The sequence below is a fragment of the Humulus lupulus genome, chromosome 1 (assembly GCF_963169125.1).
Source record: "Humulus lupulus chromosome 1, drHumLupu1.1, whole genome shotgun sequence".
Classification (NCBI taxonomy): Eukaryota; Viridiplantae; Streptophyta; class Magnoliopsida; order Rosales; family Cannabaceae; genus Humulus; species Humulus lupulus.
The window spans coordinates 154,012,274-154,037,260 of record NC_084793.1 but is presented as its reverse complement, the minus strand read 5'-3'; the positions used below and the strand labels follow the sequence as shown (position 1 = coordinate 154,037,260).

The window sequence follows — 24,987 nt, the reverse complement described above, 5'->3', positions numbered from 1 at the left end:
AATACAATGGTCAAACTGTGAATAGGCTATTTAGAGAGAATATTTATTCTTTGGAATAAATATGCAATTATGTGATAATTGAAGTTGCACAATTTATTATTGCATTAATGCAATTTTTGAAATTGTGCAGAAATAAAAGAAGTTGATTTTAATCAATTGTTTTATTTAAGTGTGAAAGGATAAATACAGATAGTCAAAATTGGTTTTGATTATTATATTCATCTAATTAATAATAAGATGATGATGGAAATTCAAATTTTGAATTTTGAATTTTGAAATTTAAGTTGTTATCTTTTCCTTAAAAATATGATACCTGATTTGAATTTCTAATTATTAATTAATTAAAATAAAAATGCATAAAAAAAGCAAATCTACTTATTTTATGGAAGTGTTACTGCCATATGCGTGTACCACTACTTATAGTGATCAGTGATTGGTTTTTTATTTTATTTTATTAATTAGTTAAACATTTTGAAAAGGGTTTTTGAAATGGAATGTAAGACTTTGTCTTTAATTATCATTTATTTCTTATTATTAAGATGATCAATTTTATTTTATTATTATTATGATAATAATGCCTATATATTCTATATGATATGTTGACCCTCAAATTGGCAAACGACGTAGAGTCAAATATACGACAAAAATATGAATGACACTTGAAAAGATAATCTAATGGAAAGGAAAAAGCACCAATGAATTATAGTGGTTCGGCCCCAAAGGATGGTAATGACCTACGTCCACTTAGTGATATTGATATTATTGAATCTTAAAGTCATTATCAAAGAACTAGGGTTCTTTGAGTTTCACAAACCTTGGAAGGATTACAATAGAATGATCACTATAGCTCTTTCTTTCTCAATATTAAACAAAAAGCTCCTGAATCCAAAAGTCCATTCCTTGAGCTATTTCAAGGAGGGTTACACATGCTAATGTGTCCTATCTTTCCTTAATCACTGCGTATCAAGGATAATTATGAAGAAATATTCAAATGCAGTTAATATTGGATTACAACTTAAGAAGGAAATAACTCGGGCTTCACGATCAGCCTAGTCGTATCAAAAATTAACACTAACGATGAGGTGTGCTTCTGGTCGATAGCCGAACAGCACCTTTACCCTTCAATTCCACCAAGTGTCAATCCACGTGCGAGAAATCTTTGCCACATCATCAATAGCCATTTTTGGGTAAACATGATAGAAAATGGGAATATATAACAGTTTTACAAGAGAAATCAGAAAAAACTGATCATCTTTTTCTCACAAAAGATAAACATTTCTCTCTAGCCTATAATCAATAGTCTCAAGTGTTGAGAATACTTTTGATTCACAAATTTGATTCTTGTTCTTTATGTTCCCACCCACATCTTGAGGTGTAGAGAACGTCTTGGAAGATCTTGGTGTGAGTACTCTGGCGAGGATAGGAAGATCAAAATATATATACGAAAAGATTCAAGGATTCTTGATAGGCTACAAGAGGTAAATCATTTCGTATTATTTTTGCATATACATATTTTTTTTATTAACATATTTCATATTAAAGGATCCACATATAAATTTGTTTATATGAAAATTCTTTTGTTATATACAATGCCACCATTACCGCAATTTTCGTTGCGTACTAGGAACTGTTCCTAACATTTCCGACACTTGAAATAGAAGAGGGGCAACGAGGTGAAGAAGTGTATATAATAAGTTACTCAAGTGAGATGAGAAATTCATAACCCAAAATGATCACACAAAAAGCAATGTAGAAGTACCTAAGATACAGAAATCTCTGTGGGCAGCAGAGAGGCTCTCAGTGAAGAAGAAACTTTGCTTCCAACCCCCTGGGTTGGAGATGGACCTAACTACAAAGTCCTTCTCCTTGAAGGATTTCCCAAGATAATAAAAACCAAGGCTACTTGGGACCTTCTTGAGGCAGGAGGCGACCTCAAGTAGGGGGCGACCTCGGGGGTGACTCCAGGGGCGACTTCGAGCAAGGGGCAATCTCAATTTCGAAACAAACTCCAAAATCTAGCCTAGATGAAATAATCGGCCACCCTTTAAAAAAACTTGATGAAATTACAAAAGAAAAGACAGGAAATTTACCTTAAAAATGTTCCCACCAAGTGTTGAACCTCCAACCTCTTGGAAAAAGGGAATGACTACCAACCACTAAGCCAAGTAAAAGTGGAAAGGAGGTGTGGGTAAAATGTGAAAAAAGAGGAATATATAGGGAAAGCCAATCATTCACAACGTTGGATCAAAATACAATCCAAGGGTGCAAAAAGAGAGAGAACATTAGTATCCTTCTTGAAAAGGTGAATAGGGATCCACGCCTCCCAACAAAGAGTTCTCATTGGCTAATATTATACCAAGTGTGGGATTTCAAACTAAAGAAAAAGAAAAGGGAAGACAAAGACACTACCTATCTTCAACTTAGCTCCAACTCAAGTCCTACACTGAGGAGTACAAGACACCACCTCCACCGGATACCATTTTTCCAGGATAAAGCATCACCAACAAAATCTACAAGAAGATGAGAGACACCTCCTTATAGATTAGGGGGCAAGTGTGAGCCTTGAAAAATCATACAAGAGACGGGTGTCCAAGAGATGCTTCAAGAAGACAAGAGAAGTCTCAGGACCAAGTCCACACCCACCAGGACAACCAGGGGTGACCTCAGGGGGCAACCTCAGGTTGAGTGGGCGAGCTCAAGGCCTCTCTGAAGCTCAAGCATCAAATTTACCACCTTCTTATAGATTAGGGGGCAAGTGTGAGCCTTAGAAAATGGCAAGAGAAACCATGCAAGAGACGGGCGTCCAAGAGGTGCTTCAAGAAGACAAGAGAAGTCTCAGGACCAAGTCCACGCCCACCAGGACCCCTAGGGGCGAGCTCAGGGGGTGACCTTAGGTTAAGGAGGCGAGATCAAGGCCCCTCTAAAGCCCAAGCATCAATTTGACCCTACTCAAGACCACAAAACGCATGTGAAGCTTCCTAGAGGCTAGGAGGATTATTCAAAGGATCTTAACAACCTTGGAGTATGGGCTTAGGACCAACATTGATTTTGAGAGTAGATAAGCCCAATAGGTCCATACAGTCAAAAGGCATAGCCTCTTCTCAGATTCAAGCTATGAGCACCTTACACTCGAGCTGTTAAGGGCTCATCAAGATATAGACAAAGTAGATGTATGAAAAAGGTCTGAGTAGTATGGAGTACAAACCAAACACGCTCGTCTGAGGAGTGGTGGCCATACTAAGTCAGAGGAGTAGTGGTCGTACAAAGTATTAGGAGTAGTGGTCATGCAAAGTACTAGGAGTAAGACTACATCCTCCCATGCCTCCGAACACAATGAGGCCCGACAGGCCTGAAGTCCAACACCACTACCGCCTGCGCCATGATCCTCTAAAGTGCCTCGTAGTACTACTATTTCTTGGTCTCCTTGAGACCGTTCTCGTACTAAGAGCCTCTAGAGATCCCCTATAAATAGGGCCTCCTCTGATCTTTAAGAGGGGTTGGAAAATTCTTGTAACACCACAATATTCTAAGGAAGATATATAAGTTTTCTGCCATTATTCTTTCTGCGATTTTTCTCTAAGTTTCTACTAGTTCTTCTAAGCTCATAAGTTTCTTGTTAAGTCTTCGAGCTTTCCAACCTTAATATGTTGACGAGTTCTTACTTTCAATAAGAACCGTATTCAAAAAATGAATGAAAATCTTGATGATCAAAGATTAAATGATTTATAAAATGAATTTAGAAATATTTAATCATCAATACTAATAGTAATAAACACAATTAAAGGATGAAATAACAACAATATCATAATTAAGTAAGTAAATCACAATAGAATAATACAATTGAAAAATTAGGGTTTTAGAGAGATACAACCTTTATTTTGGAAATCTAGGCTTGCCACAATATATATATATATATTGTTGTCCAAAATCTCTATTCCAAACTTCCCAAAGTTTCTTGAAGCTTCACCAAAATGGAATGAGAAGTGAGATTAAACAAGCATTTGAAACTCACACAAGTCAAGCAATTCTTGGGGAGTTTCTTTTCTTGGAATAAATTTATGATCTTTGAGAGCCAGAAAGAGAGGGGTTAGATAGAAAGTTGAAAAATCTGATAAAGACTTTACAACTTTAATAACCCTTATTTATAGTGTAGGCATCGTCACTAAGTCTAACCAATGACTTGTACGGACATGGTATGCGATGTGTCACCTGGCACTAGGTGATACATCACCTCACAGGCAACACATCGGCTAGTGACAGACGATCTGTCACAGTGCGCCTGGGGGGAACACCCTGGGCTCTGCAGATGCAGCGGCCTGGCGGTGTCCTCGAGCTCCATGCCCTTAGTCATCATTGGCCCATCTAGGGGCTTGAATGGGCTCGGAAGCTCGACGAGTTCTCTTCTGCCCCTACACGGGATCTTCATCAACTTTGCATTTACCATGATCTTGTGGTGCAGGAGGGGCTCCACCTCCAGCTGGGTACGCAAGTGGCCAACCAGCTGGCGGATCTTGTGTCATGTCAGTGGGGTACTCGGGAAGCACACCCACTGGATTAACAGGTGGCACTCCATCTTGGTGCGCAAGTGGCACGCCAGCTGGCTGCCTAAGCGGTATCTCATTGTGAGGGTCCACTCGCAACCCTTAGGCTGCCAGAGTAGCCATCATGGCATTAACCATCTCATGTAGGGCAGCGATATTCCCCACTTGGGCATCGATTTTCTGCTGCTGGGTGGTGACTTGGCCTATGAGAGCCACCACTTCTGGTGGTTCATCCACATCCATGGGCTAAGGATAATCATCCTCATAAAATTCGTCTTATTTGCCGTCGTACTCGGCGTTTTCATCGTAATCCTCCTAGGCCACCTTCGGGTATCCTGACGGAGGTGGTCGACTAGCTCTGAGGTACAAAGAGTGGGATCCAAAATTCCAATTCCCTTTACAATGGAAGCCCTAGCCCTATTTATAGTTGTCGAGGAAAATTAATTCTCTTAATGGGTATTTATTACAAACGCTCTTAATCTTTTGGGAGTTTAATGCTAATTAATACCTCCTGGTGCACTAATTATGGTGGTGGGCCAAGACGTTTCGCACAAGGCCCAATTCGTAGGGTGCAACCCACCATTTTACAGAAGACACGCCCCTGACACTGTCAGAACGCAGCTGCATGCTTTCCCATGTTAGGCATCGCATTGGGACATGCCAATTGTCGTGTGTACGAGCTCAACACCACTACTCGAGGCACCAAAAGCTATAAGACGACCATTTGTGGTCCAAAGTCGTTGTGATTAAGAGATTGCATTCCCCCCAGGTCCCGAGGAAAAACTCTTAGACTTGGAGGACTAACTGACCAAGAGACGGGAGGACCGCAATGGAGGTCCTCAGGACGTGGCCTAACTTGAAGACATCCACGACTGGAAACGGATCATAACATGTTGGGAGGAGCTTACGCTCCGAAGAGCTCTAGGTGAGTTCCACAGGACTTCATTAGCTCCCAAGGAGCCTAACTACTTCTCTAATGAATGTCACGTGTCCAATAATGAAATCATGAACAACATTTGCAAAATGTTCTATATAACTATAATGTACACGGTTATAAAAAAAACATAGCGACAAAAATCATCTTGGTATTGAAAATAGGAGAGGGTGTGCCGGTACACCTAAAAGTGGGGGTGCATCGAAGAAGCACGCAGTCTTTTATCTTTTTCGATGTAATTTTCTTTTATGATCGTGTATATTTTCTTTTATAATAGTGTATATTGTAAATATATAAACTATCTTGTAAATTTGTAAAAAATTTGTAATTAGATTTAATACTTGAATAAACGAACAAAATAAAAATCGAGACCTGTCTAGTACACAATTTCCTTAAAGACAAATAACTCAATTATTTCACTGAACCAAATATAATGGAACTCTACCCTACTAAGACTAAATATATTTATATACAAAATACTCTTATAAACAATGTGGGACAAAAATCCCATTTGTTTTTCAATTCAACGCAAACTTCTAACAATTATAACAATAATAAGTTGTACCAGTACAGCCAAAAAATGTAACCGAGAAGCACCCAATAAATAAAACCGTTATTTTTATCGGAGTGCATAATACACACGTAAGGCATCCCAAAAATGCTGAACTAAATTAATAGGCAAAATCAAAGAGATTCCCATAGCCCACGCACAAACTCTCCCGCCATTACCCAAATTCTCTTTCCCCATTCCCTTGCACTTTTACTAAATGGATCTTCCGGTGATCGATCTTTCCGACTACTTGGCGGCAGCGGCCACATCTGACGCCCAGCTCAGTGAGTTATGCGGTGAAGTGAGCCGCTCCCTGAGGGAGACGGGCGCTCTGCTTGTCAAGGATCCAAGGTGTTCTGCTCAAGACAACGATCGCTTCATCGATATGATGGAGAGGTACTTCAAGTCCCCCCGCCACTTCAAGGTTCTGCAGGAGAGACCCCATTTTCATTACCAGGTATTCATGGAAAAAAACAGATGGCAATTTTCAATTGGGTTTTATTATTAGAACTTTATGAAGGAAAGGAAGAAAAGAAATTGTTTCTTACTTGAATTAGTTCAGTCATTCTTCCATGGAATTGAGTTGATAGCATGTGTAAATTGTATTATGTATATATAAAATGTTGAAGTTGGATTTGTTGGTTAAAGTCTGAAATGGGATTTGTGAAAAATAGAAAAATCCAGTACTACGATCGATGGGATTACAAAAATTGAGGGAATTTTTTGAAGTGATGCGTTATCAATGATTAGCAATTATGGTGTAACCACAGTTGATTATGTTTTGCAATTGGGATTACAGGTTGGGGTGACCCCAGAAGGGGTGGAAGTCCCTAGAAGTTTGGTTGATGAGGATATGCAAGAAAAATTAAGAGCCATGCCGGAAGAATATCGGCCATCCCTTCCAAAGGGTCCAGATTGCAAGTGGCGGTACATGTGGAGAGTGGGTCCTCGGCCCTTACAAACCCGATTTAAGGTCTCTCATTGTTCTCTTCATTTCACGCCAATGTAATTTGATTGCTTTCTCCTTTATGGTTTCCTTTTGTTGTTTCAGGAACTCAATGCAGAGCCTGTCATACCTGAAGGTTTTCCCGAGTGGAAGGATACTATGGACTCTTGGGGTTACAAAATGACATCAGCCATAGAGGTAAGCCAGCAATGTGGTCTCTTTGTATGCAATTTATGGTTCGTTACGCTTCTTTTTTTTTTTTTTTTGTTAACTCAATTTGTTGACCTTCTCCCCAGGTTGTTGCTGAAATGGCAGCCATTGGATTTGGTTTGCCTAAGGATGCATTCACTTCTCTAATGAAGCAGGTGATAGGTCTTTGTGACTAGACTTCAACTTTTACTGTAGCCTATTTCTTAACACAACTGTGACGGTTAATCACTATTAGTAGTATGATAATTAAAAAAAACTGTACAAAAGTACATACAGTCTCATTATGTCCTTACACATATGCAGCATTTCTGATTCATTCTCCAACTATTAGTAGTATAATCGCTTCATTGCTCTCCTGTCTTAAGAGATGAGAGTGTACTTGTCTACATGTTACCAGTATTTTGTATGGCATGAAATTTACATTTTCATCCGTCCCTTCCTTCTTAGCTTTATGAAATTTATAGCTTTACTTTTGTGTGCAAACCTCAGGGACCGCATCTTTTAGCTCCTACAGGAAGTGACCTTCAAACTTATGGCGAAGTGGGAACTGTGTTTGCAGGATATCACTATGACCTTAACTTCTTAACAATTCATGGCAGAAGTAGATTTCCTGGTTTAAATATCTGGCTGAGAAATGGGCGAAAAGTTGAGGTGAAGGTTCCCTTAGGATGCCTTCTCATTCAAACAGGAAAACAGGTTAGAGTACTTGAGAGTCATGTGCAGAAATCATAAGAACACTTTTTCCTTCTGAATTTGGTTATTTCATCCAGAAGCTGTGAGAGCTTTTGATTCTGTACAAGGAACATATATTCTATTATGTTAAATTTTGACAACAATGAAGATTAATCATCACAACTGTTCTAGTGATGAGATTTTGTAGAACAGATAACTGATCATATTTGGTTTTGAATTTATCTGTATATTTATCGAGTGTGATAGTTGCTGTTAGTTTTTATTTTTCAATCATTTTTTAATTATGTATTAAAAGCTCATAAGAGCCTTCCCTTAACTGTATACAGTGTACACAATCTATCAAGACGGATCCAGTTATTCCAATTTTATGACAACAAAATTGGTCCATGTGGATGTTGAATTATTGTTAGATTGAAGTTTTAGATTTTTTTTTGTTCCACAATAGCTCTGATCACTGGTTAAGATGGCTGGTATGGTATTATAGTCTTCGTGCTAATTCCTTATGACATTTATTGTTTTCGCAGATAGAATGGTTGACTGCAGGAGATTGTATAGCTGGAATGCACGAAGTTGTTGTCACAAGCAGGACAACAGATGCAATCAAACTAGCATCTGAGCAAAATCGCAGCCTTTGGAGAGTATCATCTACAGTGAGTGAAGCTACCAGCTTTATTATCATTGCAATATATGAAGTTTCTTTCCATCTAATTGGCATTTAAAGATTTTTTTTGCCTCCATATTTCTGCATGGCATTTGTAAAGATTTTGAATATGTAGAGCTTAAATTTTAGCAAATATACAAATAGAAAAGATGAATGACTTCCCTCAAGCATCTGGAGCTGATAATTTTTTTTTGTTTTGGCAGTTGTTTGCTCATATAACATCCGATGCTATCTTGAAACCCTTAGGCCACTTTGCAGAATCTCCACTTGCTTGCAAATATCCTCCGCTGTGTGCTGGAGAGTTTGTTGAGAAAGAGCTTGCTGTAATCAATCTTAAAGGACAAAATAAAGAACACTAGTAACTTGTGGCAAGTGCATTTGTTTGTTTTTGCCATCATCAAACTGAACAGAATTTATGTGGTTTTAATAAAATTCTTGCAACAAGGATGCCTGAGACGTGTTTGTCTTCTGCGGCTGCAGAAACATGGTTGCTGGAGGATTCTTTATATCTGATTACACAACATTTTCCTTCTTACTCCTAAATGTAGTATCTGACATTTGTGCTTTCATGGTAGATGTTTTATCAAAGCTGATAAATGTGGTGGTCTATTCCGGTTGAGATGTTTCAAAACATCTTTTGTGATTATATTACCACACTCTTGTTTGGCATTTTTCCTTTCCATACTGTGTTCAATTTTCTTCTACAAAGAAAAGAGAATTTCTTGAGACAGTGTTGTATATCTATATATCTATCTATCTATCTATATATATATATAGATATATAATAGATCTCTGACAAATTTTTCGTTTTTATGTTACTTAAGAAATGCAGACAAGTATTAATTAATAGGTTTTGCATCGTTTTATTGGAATAGGTGTTTTAAAGAAACCTTGGAAATTTGGATAATCATTTAATTAGGTATTTAATAAATGATAGCAGAAGGGGAAAAAAAATAAAAATGGAGATTAAGGTATTTTGAACAGCAGGAATTAATATTTATCAACAAAATCATTTGTACAATTGATTGAAGTGTTTTAAAGAAAGGTACGAATATGAATGGACATAAACATATACAAGTATGTAGCAGAGAAAGAGTAGGTAGAATTCTGTCATACATTTTAATCTGTAAAATGGTTGAAAGTGAGATGACATGAAATGGGAACATCCGTAAAGATATTATAATTACTCAGGGCTGATTGGTTCGTAATTAGAAAATTGTATTTTTAAAAAATATCTAAAATAAATTTATAGGCTAAAATAAAAGTATATGTTTAGATATTATATGTTTCTAAAATAAAAATATAAATTTATAGTCTAAAAACATATTTTTGAAAATATGATTGATACAGTATCTGAAAATTGTTTTTGGGTTTTAAAAAAATGAATATGTGATTATAGGGAATTTGAAATATAAAAAAATGATAAATTTGTAGGATTTTAGGATGCAATGATTTAGAAATGTGATTTTCTTGTTTTTTATTTTAGAACACAAAATTAGAATGCTGATTTGAATTTTATTTTCAAAACCATCTTACCAATCACTTATTCTTATAGGTCCCACTATTTTTAAATTTTTAAAAAGATAAATTTGGATTTTGATACTATACCAATCAGACCCTTAATTTTCCTATTTTCATTACCACAATTATTATTGGCTACATTTTGATTAAAGATTAAATTTTGCTTTCGTTTTTGGTTGGCCAAGTAGTAAACCACTGCTTATAGTTCATCAAATGGATACTCAAAACTGCTACAAGGGTCATGAAGTTTAACTCTTACAACTGTCTCCCTTACACGCTGATCGTCTTTTGGTTTCAAGTTCAGATAAAAAAAAATAGTGATTTCAACAAACGGCATAAGAAGTGTGATATTTGGGTTAGGATGGCAATGAACAATGGCATGACAATGTAATATCAACCGCCTAAAACTCCTATATAATCTAAAATACTAAGGAACCAATTGCAGTACACTTGTATACAATCAAAGTTGAATAAAAGTAGAGGAAAAAATGAAGCATTTTAGAAGCATGACAATGCTAGTTTTGGTACTCATATTGGTGGCGAGAGTGAGAAGTTTGGAGGAGCAACAAATGCCAATCCCAACTTGTGCAAGCACTTTCTTCTCAGCACTCATTCAGCTAATACCATGCAGGGCTGCAGTTGCTCCTTTCAGCCCTATCCCACCAAGTGAAGCCTGCTGCAACTCCCTTAAGGCTCTAGGACAGCCGTGCTTGTGTGTCCTAGTCAACGGTCCCCCGATCTCTGGGGTTGATCGGAACATGGCCTTGCAGCTCCCTGAAAAGTGCACTGCCAACTTTGAACCATGTAGTACTCTCTATCCTCTTTAACATTCATTTTATTTGTGAAAACTTTATTTATTATATATTATTTTTGGCATGTCAAGTAAAATCAAAAAATGTTGAAATGGTTCAAGTTAAAACATAATTGTAACAAAATGATTTGGTCTTAACAAATCTTAGTACTTCACTAATTGTATATTTTTTTTTTCTACTTGCAGGTGACACCATGAACTAGAAAGAAGTATAAGAGTAAACTAAAAAGAATTAGAAGAGTGCAGCTTAGAAAGATTTGGAGAAAATAAGCGCTTGGAAGGGATTAGGACCAATTACAATTAGCTCTAATAAGAGGACAAACATGTTATAAAAATTATATACTTATACTTACTACTATTATTTGTTTTTATTTACCTTTACTTCTGAGTTTCTTCCATCTTTTGTAGCCTATTGCTGTCTAATTTATGCCATATTAAAAATAATAAATTTGCTGGCTTTTTTTTTTTTTTTTTTAATTTCTTATAATCATTGTTGTAATGAAACTCTAACAATAAAGCTTTTTTTTTTTTTTCTGTTCAAAATTTTCAAAATTATTGAAAGATTTTTATAATTTAAATCTCAGGCAACTATGGTGTGTTGTCCTCTCTCTCAATCTGGGTTAAGCCGGCATCGTTGAATTGATAAAATTGTATTAAAGTTGAAAATCTGTGCTAAAATTCACTTGGAAACTATTTGGTTTTGTTTCTTTTCCCTCAAAAACAAAAAATAATATTGAAAATTCAAAGTAGACAACATTTTGATATTTCTCTTTTTAAAAAATGATCAGTCTTACTAAGAAAATTAAAAAGTGGTGTCCATGACAAATATTCAACATCTAGGAAAACATATTTTTATAATACATATTAATATAGAGAAATTGGTGAAATTTCTCATACATAGGAAATTTTTATGGAAGGGGTTTTATTGTATTCTAAACCCGTAAATAGTTTTCGATACGATTTTTTTTTATGATCATGTATATCATAGTTATTTAGAGCAACTTACAAATTTTTAGAAAATTCTGAATAATTTACAGTGCCGAAAACTAGTTTAAAAACAAGTTGTTGTATGCGTGACTAATTTTTTTATGTGCGTAGAAAATAACATTTTTGTACCTAGTTTTCAGTACTGTAAATTATTCAAAATTTTTTAAAAATTTGCAGAATGCTCTAAATAATTACAATATATATGATAATAAAAAATACGCCAAAAATTATTAATGGGTCAAAAATACAAAAAAATCACATGAATGAGGTTCTTTTTGAAGCCCTGCTATAAAATACTCCTAAATATATATTGGCTTGTATAATAAATAGGATGTCAAATTTCCCTCGCGACATATGGGATGCGTTATATAATAAAAGAATATATCATCACTAGAAGATCTTCGTGCTGGTTTCACATACTTAAACTTTTAATCCCATAATGAATGTGTAACAAAAAGGTAAATATTTTAATTATTATGATGAGATGCGTTAAATATTAAATGGAGGTGATTATGAGAAATAAAAGTTTGTTTTTGTCCAAATTACACGGCTTCTCCTTTATTAAAATAAAAAATTAAAAATTACACCTTCTTTTGTTTCCACTACTCAAAATTTTACAAATCAATTATTTATTTATATTCACCCTCTGACATATTTATTTAAATACATATTTATATATACAAATGATGTAGTAATATAGAAACATAAAATGTCTATTTGATATTATGAGATGGTAAATTTGCTAGAATTATGTAGTGATCCTCACCACACTAGTCCTTATTTTAAAGATGAAAAAACAAAAACAAAATGTAATAATAATAATTAGAGATAAAAAATATCTTTAGTATGAAAAAAGTTAAAATTATTATAAGATGACATTATTTTATATTTCTCTTCCTCATGAACTTCTGTGTTGTGGAATGAGATTTTGGCAACAAAACACCTATGTTTTTGCAAGAGTTGCAACTAAATATCTTACTTCTAAGTTTAGTAACAAAAGTACTGTTGACCAATATTTAGTTGTATCCAAAGGAACTTGACCATTATCTATGGCCTACAGGCACATGTGGGAACTTATTATTTGTCCAAACATATATGATGTTCATACAAAATTTTCGCTAACCAAACTAAAGTTGTATTTTAGCACTCTTAGTGTTGACTTGAATTAGATATAGTATGAATATAAAGAAGAAAAATGCCAAGAGATGGCTATAAAGAAACAATGGTGTTTTATAGCTTGGGCCAAAATTCGAGCCCTTCTTTTGGAAAGGTTCATACCCTATTTATAGGGGTAGGGTTTTTCCCATTTACAATTATGGTTCACTTTTTTTAGTAGAGACGAAAGGAACTAACATGGAGCTTTTATTGCTTGCCACATAATCGTGTCGTTAGCCGTAGAAAATTTAATTATATTGTACTTCTTATTTTTCTAACTATTTCAGTATAGTAGCAAACAAATGTCAAAACCACGAGAGTTATTATTCAATAATATAAACAATTATGAAAATGAAGAATTTTAAAGTTTTAAAAATTAAACACTACGTAAAATAATGAAGTAAGCAATTGAACTGAACAATTGTAAGAAACAATTAAGAGTTAATTCTCCACATTCAACAATCATTCAAGATTAATGACGATTACTATTATTCTCTATTCTAATTGAACTATTAACTCCGCAGGTAATACATAAGTAATCATTACCCCAAATCTCCCTATTATACTTTATCAAAGCGAAACGCTCTTAATAATTTTTTTTTTACTAAACAACCTAATGGAAAAGCATCTTAGATTTAATCTAGCAAAAACATTAGTTTCTATAGAGATGAGTTAATCTAAGCAATAAATCCAACAAGCGTGCAATTCACTTAACCTAGGTTATATATTCTTCATCACAATTAAAGATACATTTGACATTACCCTTAATTGCAAATTATCACCAAAAACCTAGAGTTCTAAACGATTAGGTGAATAGAAACCCTAAGATGGTAGTAGAATAATGCAAAATCCTAATTAGCGCCCGTCTAAGCTAGATTTCACATTAATCATAAAATTAAGCAAGGAAGAATATAAACAATTCAATATCAAGAAATAAGAGAAATAATAATCTTCATTGAAATTAAGAAATCATGTCTAAGGTTATGAACCCCTATCCTAGAAAGAAATTACTCCATAGTCTTAAACATAATAACAATCATAATTCAATATAATAGAGTTTAAGAAGAAGAAGAAGAAAAACTACAATTTTGAACATAGGTGTTTATCTCTTATCCTCCTCTCTGAAGTTCTCTCTTAGTTTAAGTCTCTGAAAATGTGATAAAAGTTATTATAGAAACTCTATTCAAACCCCTTTTTATATCCCCTTTAATTACATTTAAAAATTAAAATTAAAATATGAAAAAGCATTGCAGGTCGCGGCCATAACTTTTCATCGCTGCGGGTATAACCTCCAAAATCCAAATTCGTAGGCGCAGGCCGCAGGGCCTACAATATACATCACCACAACTGTAGTGCCTGGAAAATCCCTAGGTCATGGCCTCAGAACATTTCTTTTCTCATTTTTTCCATTCTTCTTCAATTTCGAGGTCGTTGCCTCAATTTCTTCTGCTCCAGCCTCGAGTCTCGGGTTTAGGGACTTCTAAAATACTTCAAACCTCTTCTAAACTTCATTTTCTTGAGTCTTCTTATCTCCCATCAATAACTAGCCACAAATTCTACAAAATTTGTAAATTAACTCTCATAAAATGTATTGTGGCCTAAAAATCAAAGACTCATAAAACAAAGTTAAAAACACATAAAATAATAAGAATCAACAACATCTAAGTGAGAAATAACTAAAAATATATAGTCTAAAATGGCCTTATAAAATTCCTCCACACTTATACTTTGCTAGTTCCTTATAAAAAACAAATAAGAAAAACTAAACACATAAGCAATTGTTTTGTTGAAAGCGATGATTGTCTCAGAAATTGCACAAACAAATAATTCTTAGGAAAAATTCAAATTCCACATTCTTTAGAATTTCAAGTCCATGTACAATCACCCAGTAAACACGATATTTTTATATTTATGCACAATCAAATTTACCAACTCACATGCTCCCAAATCAATTTATATATATGCCATGCTTGAATCAACAACGTCCCTTGTATAAATGTTTAAATGAAAAGCATCCACTCCATAGACACTAATCAATCACTCTCCACTAATATAAGCACACATAATTAAGGATCAAAAGATCTTTATAAGCTTATGATGTAAGGCTAAGGTTAGAGGTAGATGAGAAAGATACATTTAGGCTCAAATCACACCATAGCATACATTTTTTTTTACTACTTTGGACCTTTACATATATATTCCCAAAATTTCCAAACACAATTCTTCTTCCCTTTTTTTTTTTTTTCTTTTATCTTTCTATTTCCCCCACACTTGTATCTTTGCAAAAAAAAATTCTTTATTTTTCTTTCTCAATATATATTTTTTTTCTTTTTCAACTTTTTGCAATTCACTATTGAACTTCATTTTGGAGAAAATAGAAATCGTATAAATTTCACCCATAACCCTATTTCATACCCCAAAAAATGTTTCACCCTCACTAAAATCCATCCCCACAATACAAGTGTTGTTGGTCAAAAATAGATACTAAGTGCAAGTGTACACTGTCAACAAGTAATAAGGTGATAAGAACCCAATATCGTATCCACAATGATTGTTTTTAAGCTTAGAATTGTGAAATTAAAGTCTAGAAAAATGATTAAAAATAAAATAGCCAAACTCAAATTAAATTGGAAGTTTTTTTTTATGCAATTAAAAATAACTAAAAGCTTAATTTAAAATCTAAATTAATGGAATGCAATATGAAAATTAGTTGATAATGAAATGGTAAGCTAGGATAATTAATTCCCCCTATTATGCAATTACTGGAAACAATGCTATGAAAATGTTGTGGCACACTAACAGTTTACTAATCAAGAATTTTAATCAAACCATAAGTTTCCATCGAAATCAAATGGGTTTAATTATCTAATTAAATTACTTATGTCTAAGCCAATTTAGTTTCAAGGATTTCATATCAAGCACCAATTCTATTAGATTATGCAAGGCAAATATATATGTCTATACCCTTACAAAATTAAAATCAAAGAAATTAATCTTGCACCATTCAAGTCTTTTGTCCAATAATTATAATCCATTTTCAGCAATCTCAACTATTTCAATCATTTACTAAAGGTGATCAAGCAATAGTAAATATTAAGCATGAAAATTACTTGAATGAATAAACCTCAATTAGCATTAAGCATCAATAGCAAAGTTCCACAATTGCATAATGAAGTTTCTTAATTATCCTAAATTTAAGATAGTTAGTTCATAGCTTCAAACACAAAATAATCCAACTTATAATCATCCATAACTCAAAATAAAATGCAAGAGAGAACTAAGATCTAAGAGAAGGAGAAGAGAGCAAGCCAAGAATATTGTGGAGTGTCCCCCCAAATAGCCCTTCTCTTTTAGTCTTCCTCCTTAGAATCCTCTCTCCTTTTTTCTTCACATTAATGGTTGCCAAAAAATATGGGTCTCTTAATGCACCAGCCAACTGATATATATTTTTTTTCTTCTCTCAGTCGTATATCACTCCAGCAAGAAAGAAGACTCCCAATACATTTAGGTCATCTCCTCCTTTTGGGTCACGTGGGCCTTTTTTTTTTTTTATCTTTTAATTCCTCTTGTCTTCTTTACCACAAATGGACCAAAAATATAACTAAAGCCCACATATTCTTTTATCAATTAATTTCAACCCAATTAAGATAATTACAACAAATGAGTTAAAGACCATAAATTTGAAACTTCACACGTGGACCCTCAAAATAGAGCATCTGCCAGAATGCGATGCTGCAGCAATGCCACAACATTCCTCAAATTCTGATTCCACTTCACACTTCAATTATTTCTCAAATTGCTCCAAACTCAAAGACCACCTATCAAGATAATGAACCAACATTTTTTTAGAAATTTTCCCAGCATTACTATACTATTTAATATTATCATACTTTAATTAATATTTAATGGAAACACCATAAAACTACTACAAAACATCACAAATCACTCTTCCTTGGTAAAAAAATATAAGTTTAAAATCATAAAAATAACTCTAATTCCTAGAGTTATCACACCCCCAAACTTATCTCATTGCTTGTCCCAGTGATGACACAAACAAAACACAAAAGACACAAACTAAATAAAACAATTCAACACAACAAATACACAAAATCAAAACATACAATTTGGAATCAATCTACAAAGGATATGCAAAAGTGGGGATAATGCTCTCAAATCAATTATGAAAATGATAACTCAAACGTGCTCACAAACCAAATTTCTCAAGTATTAAAATGCTAACAAAACCAAGATTTGAATGTTATTCCGGTGAGTGTGTGAATAGTTCTTTCCAATCAATCCTAAATCCCTAGATCAAGTTAAGCAATAATCCTAAGGTTCAATTTATGCTTTCATATGTTGAACTCGGTAACCCCTCTCCACTAATGTAGTTAGCTTAGCAATCTAGATCAATAGGTCTTTATTTTGGTTGTAATGTAAGCTAGGCTAAAGGTATGGATGAAATGGACATTTGTAAGCTAAAACCTCAACCTAGTTTGCCTTGGACCTCACAAACATATTGCTTTTTTTTCTTCAATAAAATGAACCCTCAAACTCACCCAATAATTCCAATTTTCCCACTTCTTTGAATACAAAACATATGCTCAATTATTACAAATACAAACTATATAAAAACAACTTATTTATTTACAATACACATTTTCATGTTTTCCTGATTTTTTTTATTTTTTTGATTTTTTTTAATAAGTAACGAAAATAAAATAACAATGACATAATCTTAACTAAATTAAATTTGAGCATAAGCATGTATATGAATAACAATGATAATAAAAAAATTGATACCCCAATTTTCACTCCCCCAAATGTTAGGAACGAGTTTCCTAATACGCAGCGGAATGGTGGTGGGGTTGGCCCAGTGTATAGCAAATTTTTGTTACATATTTAAACTACCTTTAAATATGCGGACCCATTAATATACATACATTAATCATAAGCAAGGTAAGGATAGAATTCATACCTCTTGAAGCCTATCAAGTGTCCTTGCTACCTTTTCGTATTTAGAACGGTCTTCCTATCCAAGCCGCTCCCACGTACTCATACCAAGATCTTCCAAAGCGTTCTCTACACCTCAAGAAATGTGTGGGCACTTAGAGAATGAAAGATAGTTTATTTGTGATTATACTTGATGTACTCAACACATGAGATCAAGAGAATAGGCCTGAGAATTGGTTCTTTATTTTTCAGGGAGAAAAAACTATCGTTTTATTTTTCACAGAGCGAATAGACTGAGTTATCTCACTTATCTAAATATTTTTCTGATTAGTCATACTTAAAAGAAAATATTTAAATTTTTAAAAATAAATATGTAACCATTTTACAATTTACTTTTTAATTAATTAATTATTCTATTAATGAAAAAATCCAAAACCAATTTTTGAATTATCTATTAATTAATTAATTAAATAAATAAAAATGAAAATCTTATCCCTGAAAATTGCCTTACACGTGGACTGTGTGTGCTCATGTAGCCTCCCTATTTTTAGGGATGTTGGTTTTTCAATTTTTTATTTAATTATTTATTCAAACTTCTTTGTCAGATAAGATCTAACAACGTGATAACTAATTCAAATTTAAATTAATTATCTTTTTAATTCAAATCCAATTTGAACTTATCAGATTATTTATCTCCCACTCAAATAAAGATATTTAATTAATTCTACCAATTAATTAAATCCAATATTTTCGAAAATAAATATTTAATTTATTATAATTTTGAAAATTATAATTAATTAATTATTTAATTAAATTTCGAAATTAATTTAATTATTTAATATAATTTCAAAAATTATACAATAATGAAATATTAATTAATTTTATTAATACAACTAATTTATAATTAATTAGTTAATCACTATTATCATATAATTGCATATTTGGCCTAAAGAACAAATTTCTTCTTAAATATGTCTTTAAACTATTTTTCCCTTTATATCAACTCGTACCTTGAATAGTGTTGATAGAGCCGCTATGGGGACCTATGGACCTATAATTCCAAGCTCCAATAAATTTGAGATTATTAATTAAACTCTTTAATTAAATAATCTTAATTTATTAATCTCATGATTATTCCACTATAAATATGAGACTGCACTCTTGTAATTATAGACATTTCATTTACTAAGCACTTTATAATCATAAAGCGTCCATTGATATAATCATTGCATACAACTTGATCTTCTAATAATGGTTCATAATTAATCGGGAATAAAATTGCCGTTTTACCCTTTTAATTATCTCTTGTTTCCTTAAGTACCATTGACTTTACTAGTGAATGTTAATTCACAACTAAATTATGAATTTGAGCTCAATAACATTTCAGTCCCAAAAGTCAACCCTTAAGAGACCATCATTTAATCTCTTGCAAGAAGACACAGATTCCATATCTGTATACTATGTCCCCAGCCATCTACATTAATGAGTTCCCAAAACAAAAGTTTCTAGCCTGATAATTCTGACAGACCCTAACAAGTGAATCAAAGAACTCATATAACATAAACATGAGTTCATAGTAACTTCAGGATTAAGATCTATTTGTATATGATCATCAGTTGATATATTTAATTAATACTTCGAAACGGTATTTAACTAAGTATTAATAAACATATCTGGTCCAGTTCTATATACTCTCTAATATATAAAGCACCTCCACTAAAGTGTCCTACCACACCAGTGATCCGGATCTAGATCACATGTATTCATAATACTAGTGGACCGTACTTGCAGTAATTAATCTAAAGATTCCATAACTTTATTTTACTGCGAACTATTCAAGTTCACTTATCTCAAACACAATCCTCCCATACCAATACATGTTTGAGATCACATATATGAACTTAGGAATTTTCCAGATATTTACATAATATTATCACATAATAATATAGTCCATAAAATATATGCATAACAAATTTATTTATTTATTTCATTAAAACAATGTCTACTACATATGCTTTCAGGGCACATTTCCAACAATCTCCCACTTGCCCTAAAGAAAATGATGCATCTCTCTCATTCCCATGTTTCTTACATGCTCCTTAAAAGATTGTATGGATAAAGTCTTTGTGAAAGGATCTGCAAGATTATGCTCTGAAGATATCTTCATAACTGTAACATCTCCTCGATGAACTATCTCTCTTAGCAAGTGATACTTCCTCTCAATGTGCTTTCCCCTCTTGTGACTCCGTGGTTCCTTTGAGTTAGCTACTGCCCCACTGTTGTCACAGTATAGGACTAGTGGCTTATCCACATCTGGCACAAATTCCAGATCGGAATAGAACTTTTGAGCCACACAGCCTCCTTAGCTGCTTCACAAGCCGCTATATACTCGGCTTCCATGGTGGAGTCTCCAATGCTGGTTTGTTTAATACTTCGCCAGACTACCGTTCCTCCTCCAAGAGTAAACACTGATCCAGAAGTCGATTTCCGACTATCTCTGTCTGATTGAAAATTAGAATCAGTGTAACCAGTGAGGTTCAGGTCTCCACCTGAATATACAAGCATATAATCTCTAGTATTTCTAAGATACTTGAGAATATTCTTTACTGCAGTCCAATGACTCAATCTAGGATTGGATTGATAACGGCTAAATATCCCTACTGCATAACAAATGTCAGGTCTTGTACACAACATGGCAGACATTAGACTGCCTATTACTGAGGCATAGGGATATTGTCTCATGTCTTCCTCTTCTTGAGGTGTTTTAGGACACTGATCCTTGGAAAGGAATACTCCAGAACGAGTTGGCATATCACCCTTTTTGGAGTTTTGCATATTAAAGCGTTCTAGCACCTTATCAATATAAGTTGCTTGAGACAATGCCAAAGTTTTGTTCTGTCTATCTCTAAGAATCTTAATGCCCAGAACATACTTGGCTTCTCCCAAATCTTTCATTTGGAATTGTTCAGCTAACCAGTTCTTTACTTTTGATAATGATGTTACGTCATTTCCAATTAGTAATATATCATCAACATAAAGAACGAGGAATACTACTACACCATCTTCGATTTGTTTATAGACACAAGGTTCGTCAACGTTTTGTTCAAAACCAAACGTTTTAATTGTGTCATCAAATCTAAGATTCCAATATCCAGAAGCTTGTTTGAGTCCATAAATGGACCTAAGAAGCTTGTAAACCTTTTGCTCTTGACCTTTTAACTCGAACCCTTCTGGTTGAGACATGTAAATGGTTTCGTCAAGGTAGCCATTCAGAAAAGCTGTTTTGACATCCATTTGCCAAATCTCATAATCCATGCACACAGTTATGGACAAGAGTATACGAATGGATTTTAGCATGGCTACAGGAGAAAAAGTTTCTTCATAGTCAACCCCTTCTTTCTGTGTATAACCTTTGGCTACAAGCCTTGCTTTGAAAGTCTCTACTTTCCCATTCGCTCCTCTTTTCTTCTTGAATATCCACTTGCAACCAATGGGTTTGATATTCTCAGGTGGATCTTCAAGAACCCAGACAGAATTGGAATACATCGATTCCATTTCTTGGTTCATGGCTTCTTGCCATTTTTCCTTGTCAGAATCTTTCATTGCATCTTTAAATGTCAATGGATCGTCTTTGTTTGTGTCAGACACAAGCATTTGAACTTCTTGTTCATAGCATGTGGGTTGCTTACTAACCCTCCCACTACGACGAGGTTCACTACTATTCTGACTAGAACTAGCAGTTTCCTCGTACCGTTTTTCATTGGTTGTTGCTGGTGACTTTGCAACTTCATTCGAGACCATCTCCTTTGTGGTTATTCACATAGTCATGTTCAATAAAAGTTGCATTTGTTGATACAAATGTTTTATTTTCTTTTGGACTATAGAATATTCCACCTCTGGTCTCTTTGGAATATCCCACAAACATGCACACTTCAGAGCGTGATTCCAACTTCCCAGTCTTTCCTTTAAGCACATGTGCAGGACACCCCCAAATTCGAAAATGGTGTAAACTGGGTTTACAACCATTCCATAATTCTATGGGTATCTTTTGGATAGACTTAGATGGAACAACATTTAATATGTATAGAGCACATTGAATCGCATAGCCCCAGAATGACAGTGGTAATGATGAGAAACTCATCATTGATCTAACCATATCTAATAACGTTCTGTTCTGTCTTTCCGAAACACCATTTTGCTATGGCATTCCAGGTGCTGTGAGTTGGGATTTAATGCCATGCTCACACAGATGGTCCTTGAATTCAAAATCCAAGTACTCTCCTCCTCGATCAGATCGAAGAGCTTTTAGTGACTTACCTAATTGCTTTTCAGCTTCTGCTTGAAAATCTTTGAACTTTCCAAAAGTTTAAGATTTTCTTTGCATTAAGTATCGGTAACCATATCTTGAATAATTGTCAATAAAAGTGACGAATTATTCATAACCTCCTCTTGCTTGTACATTAAGTGGACCGCAAACATCCGTATGTACTAGCTGAAGTGGTTCTGTGGCTCTTGAACCTTTAGCAGAGAAAGGTCTCTTGGTCATTTTGCATTCTAGACAGGATTCACATACAGGGAGAGATCCAATAGATAGTTCTCTTAAAGGACCATCCTTTACAAGCCTATTTATTCTTTCTAGACCAATATGGCCCAATCTCAAGTGCCACAGATATGTATCACTATCGGAATCAGTCTTTTTTCGTTTAATAGATCTAGGATTAGCTATTTTAAATAATTCAGAATTATTAACAGATTTCTCTTTTGCTTGCAGTTTATAAAGCCCATTGATAGATTTTGCAGAACATATCTTTAAACCATATCTTGAAATAACAATCGAATTATTATTAAAAGAGATTCTAAAATTTTGTTCATGCAACATAGAAATAGAAATTAAGTTTCTAGAATATCCAGGAATATAATAAGCGTTCTCTAAAACAAGAAATTTATTATTCTCAAATTCCAAACGTGCTGTTCCAACTGCTGCAGAGACAATCTGACCATTGCCTACCCTCATAGTCACCTCTCCATCAGCAAGCTTCCTCGTTGAACTAAGAATCGTAAGAGAAAAGCATACATGGTTAGTGGATCCTGAATCTACTATCCAGAATGAGGAATTATCTTCCACTAAACAAGCTTCTAACACAAGTAAATCAAATTTACCTGTCTTTTTCTCTTTGAGGTCAGCGAGATACTTTGGACAGTTTCTCATCCAGTGACCATTTTCTCCACAATGAAAGCAAGTCCCTTTTGGGGCCTTCCTTTTGGAGGTTTTAGTGTTATTGTTCTCTTTGCTTTTGGATGACTTTTTAGGCTTCTCACATATTAATACAATGTTCAAGTTTGATTTCCATTTCATGTAGTTTTCACCAGATAACTTTTCATTAGCAAGTAAAGAAGATATAGGATTTGAGCTAGACATAATTGCTGAAAATAAATAAATAAACAAAATGAATTTATGCATATAATAAATATCAGTTATTTTCGTAATAGTAAACGTGATGCATGAATGTAACAAAAAACACATAAAAAATAATTACTAATTCCATGATTAATTAATTTGAACATTAATGGACCAGCCTTAGGGTAGGTCAGACTAATTCCAAATTAATTTTGAGACAAGTTCTCAAATTTATAAGTTAAAACTTAAATCAATATTTCTCTTTTGACTTATAAACAACTGCTTCTTTGGTCAAGAATACACTAGTCCACTCGAAAGCCTAATGTACCTTGTGAGTATAACCCATTATTTTAGATCAATGACTTAACTCAAGAGTGTGCCTTAGAGTCAGTCAAACTTGAAATACATCATTAAATCCTATTCTTGAAAAAGAAGTTTTCCTTGAGAATAACGCAGTCGGAAGCCTTCCTTAGGGGGGACATAAGCAATGGTGCCGCGAGGCCCTCTTCATGCTACCTTGGTGCTAACTAATAATGGAGACCATGAGACTTATTGTCATAACTCCCTCTCCCACTCACTATTTTAGAACAAGTGTTTTCTCAAAACATCCTATGCTTTTTAATTGGTTGTAAAAATAAAGTGATCTATTTTTACCAAATGATATTCTAATAATTACTAATCAAATTAAGCAAGATTAAAATTATAGAACTATGCCCTAATTAGTTCCATTTTTTTTGCTTTAATTACTAAGAATATCTTTATAATTTAATAAAATAATTTTATTAAATACTAGAAATTAAACATCTTTTAAAATATATTTTCGCTCTTGAACTAGTTAAAAACTAGATTTATTATTATATGGACCAGCATATAATCACATAGGACAATCATAAGGTATGTTTCTACTCATATGAGATGCATGCACAATTTTAAATACTGTGTGGTTATATGTATGGCATGTCAAAAAATGCATGATAAAGTATTAAACAATTTAATAACATTCAAACATTTAAATAAATAAATACTTGTTAAATAAATAAATAAATGTGGGCCGTGTGTCTTGGGTATTTATAGAAAAATTACAACACTTGCAAAAATATACACAAAAAATGTAAGAAACTAAATAAGACCTAAATAGATCTCTATCTATAACTTTGGGCCTTCACAAGTAGTCTTGATCCATTAAGCCACTTATCCATTTAATTTTGAATTCAAATAACTTTTAATTATCTTAAACAAATTTTAAGAATAATTAACTTGGGTATGATGTCCGATAAGTTATTAGGCCCATATTTGAATTTGGGCTCATACAATTAATTCAAAATAAAACAATTTTAATTATTGGTTAACTTAATTAAGCCCATAATTTAAATGGGCAATTTTTGGATGCAAGCCCTAGGGTTCAAAACCCTAGGGGCGGCTGCATATAGTGGCTCGGCATGGGGCATGCGGCTAGGGTGCACGGGCCGCTGCTGGGTACGACACACAGGGGTGCACGGCTGGGAGCAGCAGCAGCTGGCGCAGAGGCGCAGGCACTCGGCTGGGCGAGGTGCGCGGGGCGCCTGGGCAGGCAGCACGTAGGGGCTGGGCGCGTATGCGGCTGGGTGAGGCTCGGGCTTCGGGGCTCGGA

General features: G+C 34.0%; 2 protein-coding genes across 2 annotated transcripts; both read left to right on the top strand.

The window, feature by feature from the left end:
- Positions 1-6,101: 6,101 nt before the first annotated feature.
- Positions 6,102-9,215, top strand: LOC133799445 (uncharacterized). Its single transcript, XM_062237463.1, has 7 exons — positions 6,102-6,482; positions 6,825-6,998; positions 7,077-7,169; positions 7,268-7,336; positions 7,671-7,877; positions 8,399-8,524; positions 8,739-9,215. The coding sequence occupies exons 1-7, from the start codon at positions 6,243-6,245 to the stop codon at positions 8,892-8,894; spliced, it is 1,065 nt and encodes a 354-aa protein (XP_062093447.1). The 5' UTR covers positions 6,102-6,242; the 3' UTR covers positions 8,895-9,215.
- A 1,286-nt stretch (positions 9,216-10,501) lies between these two features.
- LOC133823571 (protein M7) lies at positions 10,502-11,070 on the top strand. Its single transcript, XM_062256411.1, has 2 exons — positions 10,502-10,860; positions 11,054-11,070. Exons 1-2 carry the CDS (start codon positions 10,545-10,547, stop codon positions 11,068-11,070), a joined length of 333 nt encoding a protein of 110 aa, XP_062112395.1. The 5' UTR covers positions 10,502-10,544.
- The last annotated feature ends 13,917 nt before the right edge of the window (positions 11,071-24,987 follow it).

Excerpts from the sequence above, each read along its gene's own strand:
- LOC133799445 (XM_062237463.1), top strand. The coding sequence starts at position 6,243 with ATGGATCTTCCGGTGATCGATCTTTCCGACTACTTGGCGGCAGCGGCC. Across the intron at positions 6,483-6,824 it reads GACCCCATTTTCATTACCAG|GTTGGGGTGACCCCAGAAGG; the intron begins GTATTCATGGAA and ends TTGGGATTACAG. Across the intron at positions 7,878-8,398 it reads TCATTCAAACAGGAAAACAG|ATAGAATGGTTGACTGCAGG; the intron begins GTTAGAGTACTT and ends TTGTTTTCGCAG.
- LOC133823571 (XM_062256411.1), top strand. The coding sequence starts at position 10,545 with ATGAAGCATTTTAGAAGCATGACAATGCTAGTTTTGGTACTCATATTG.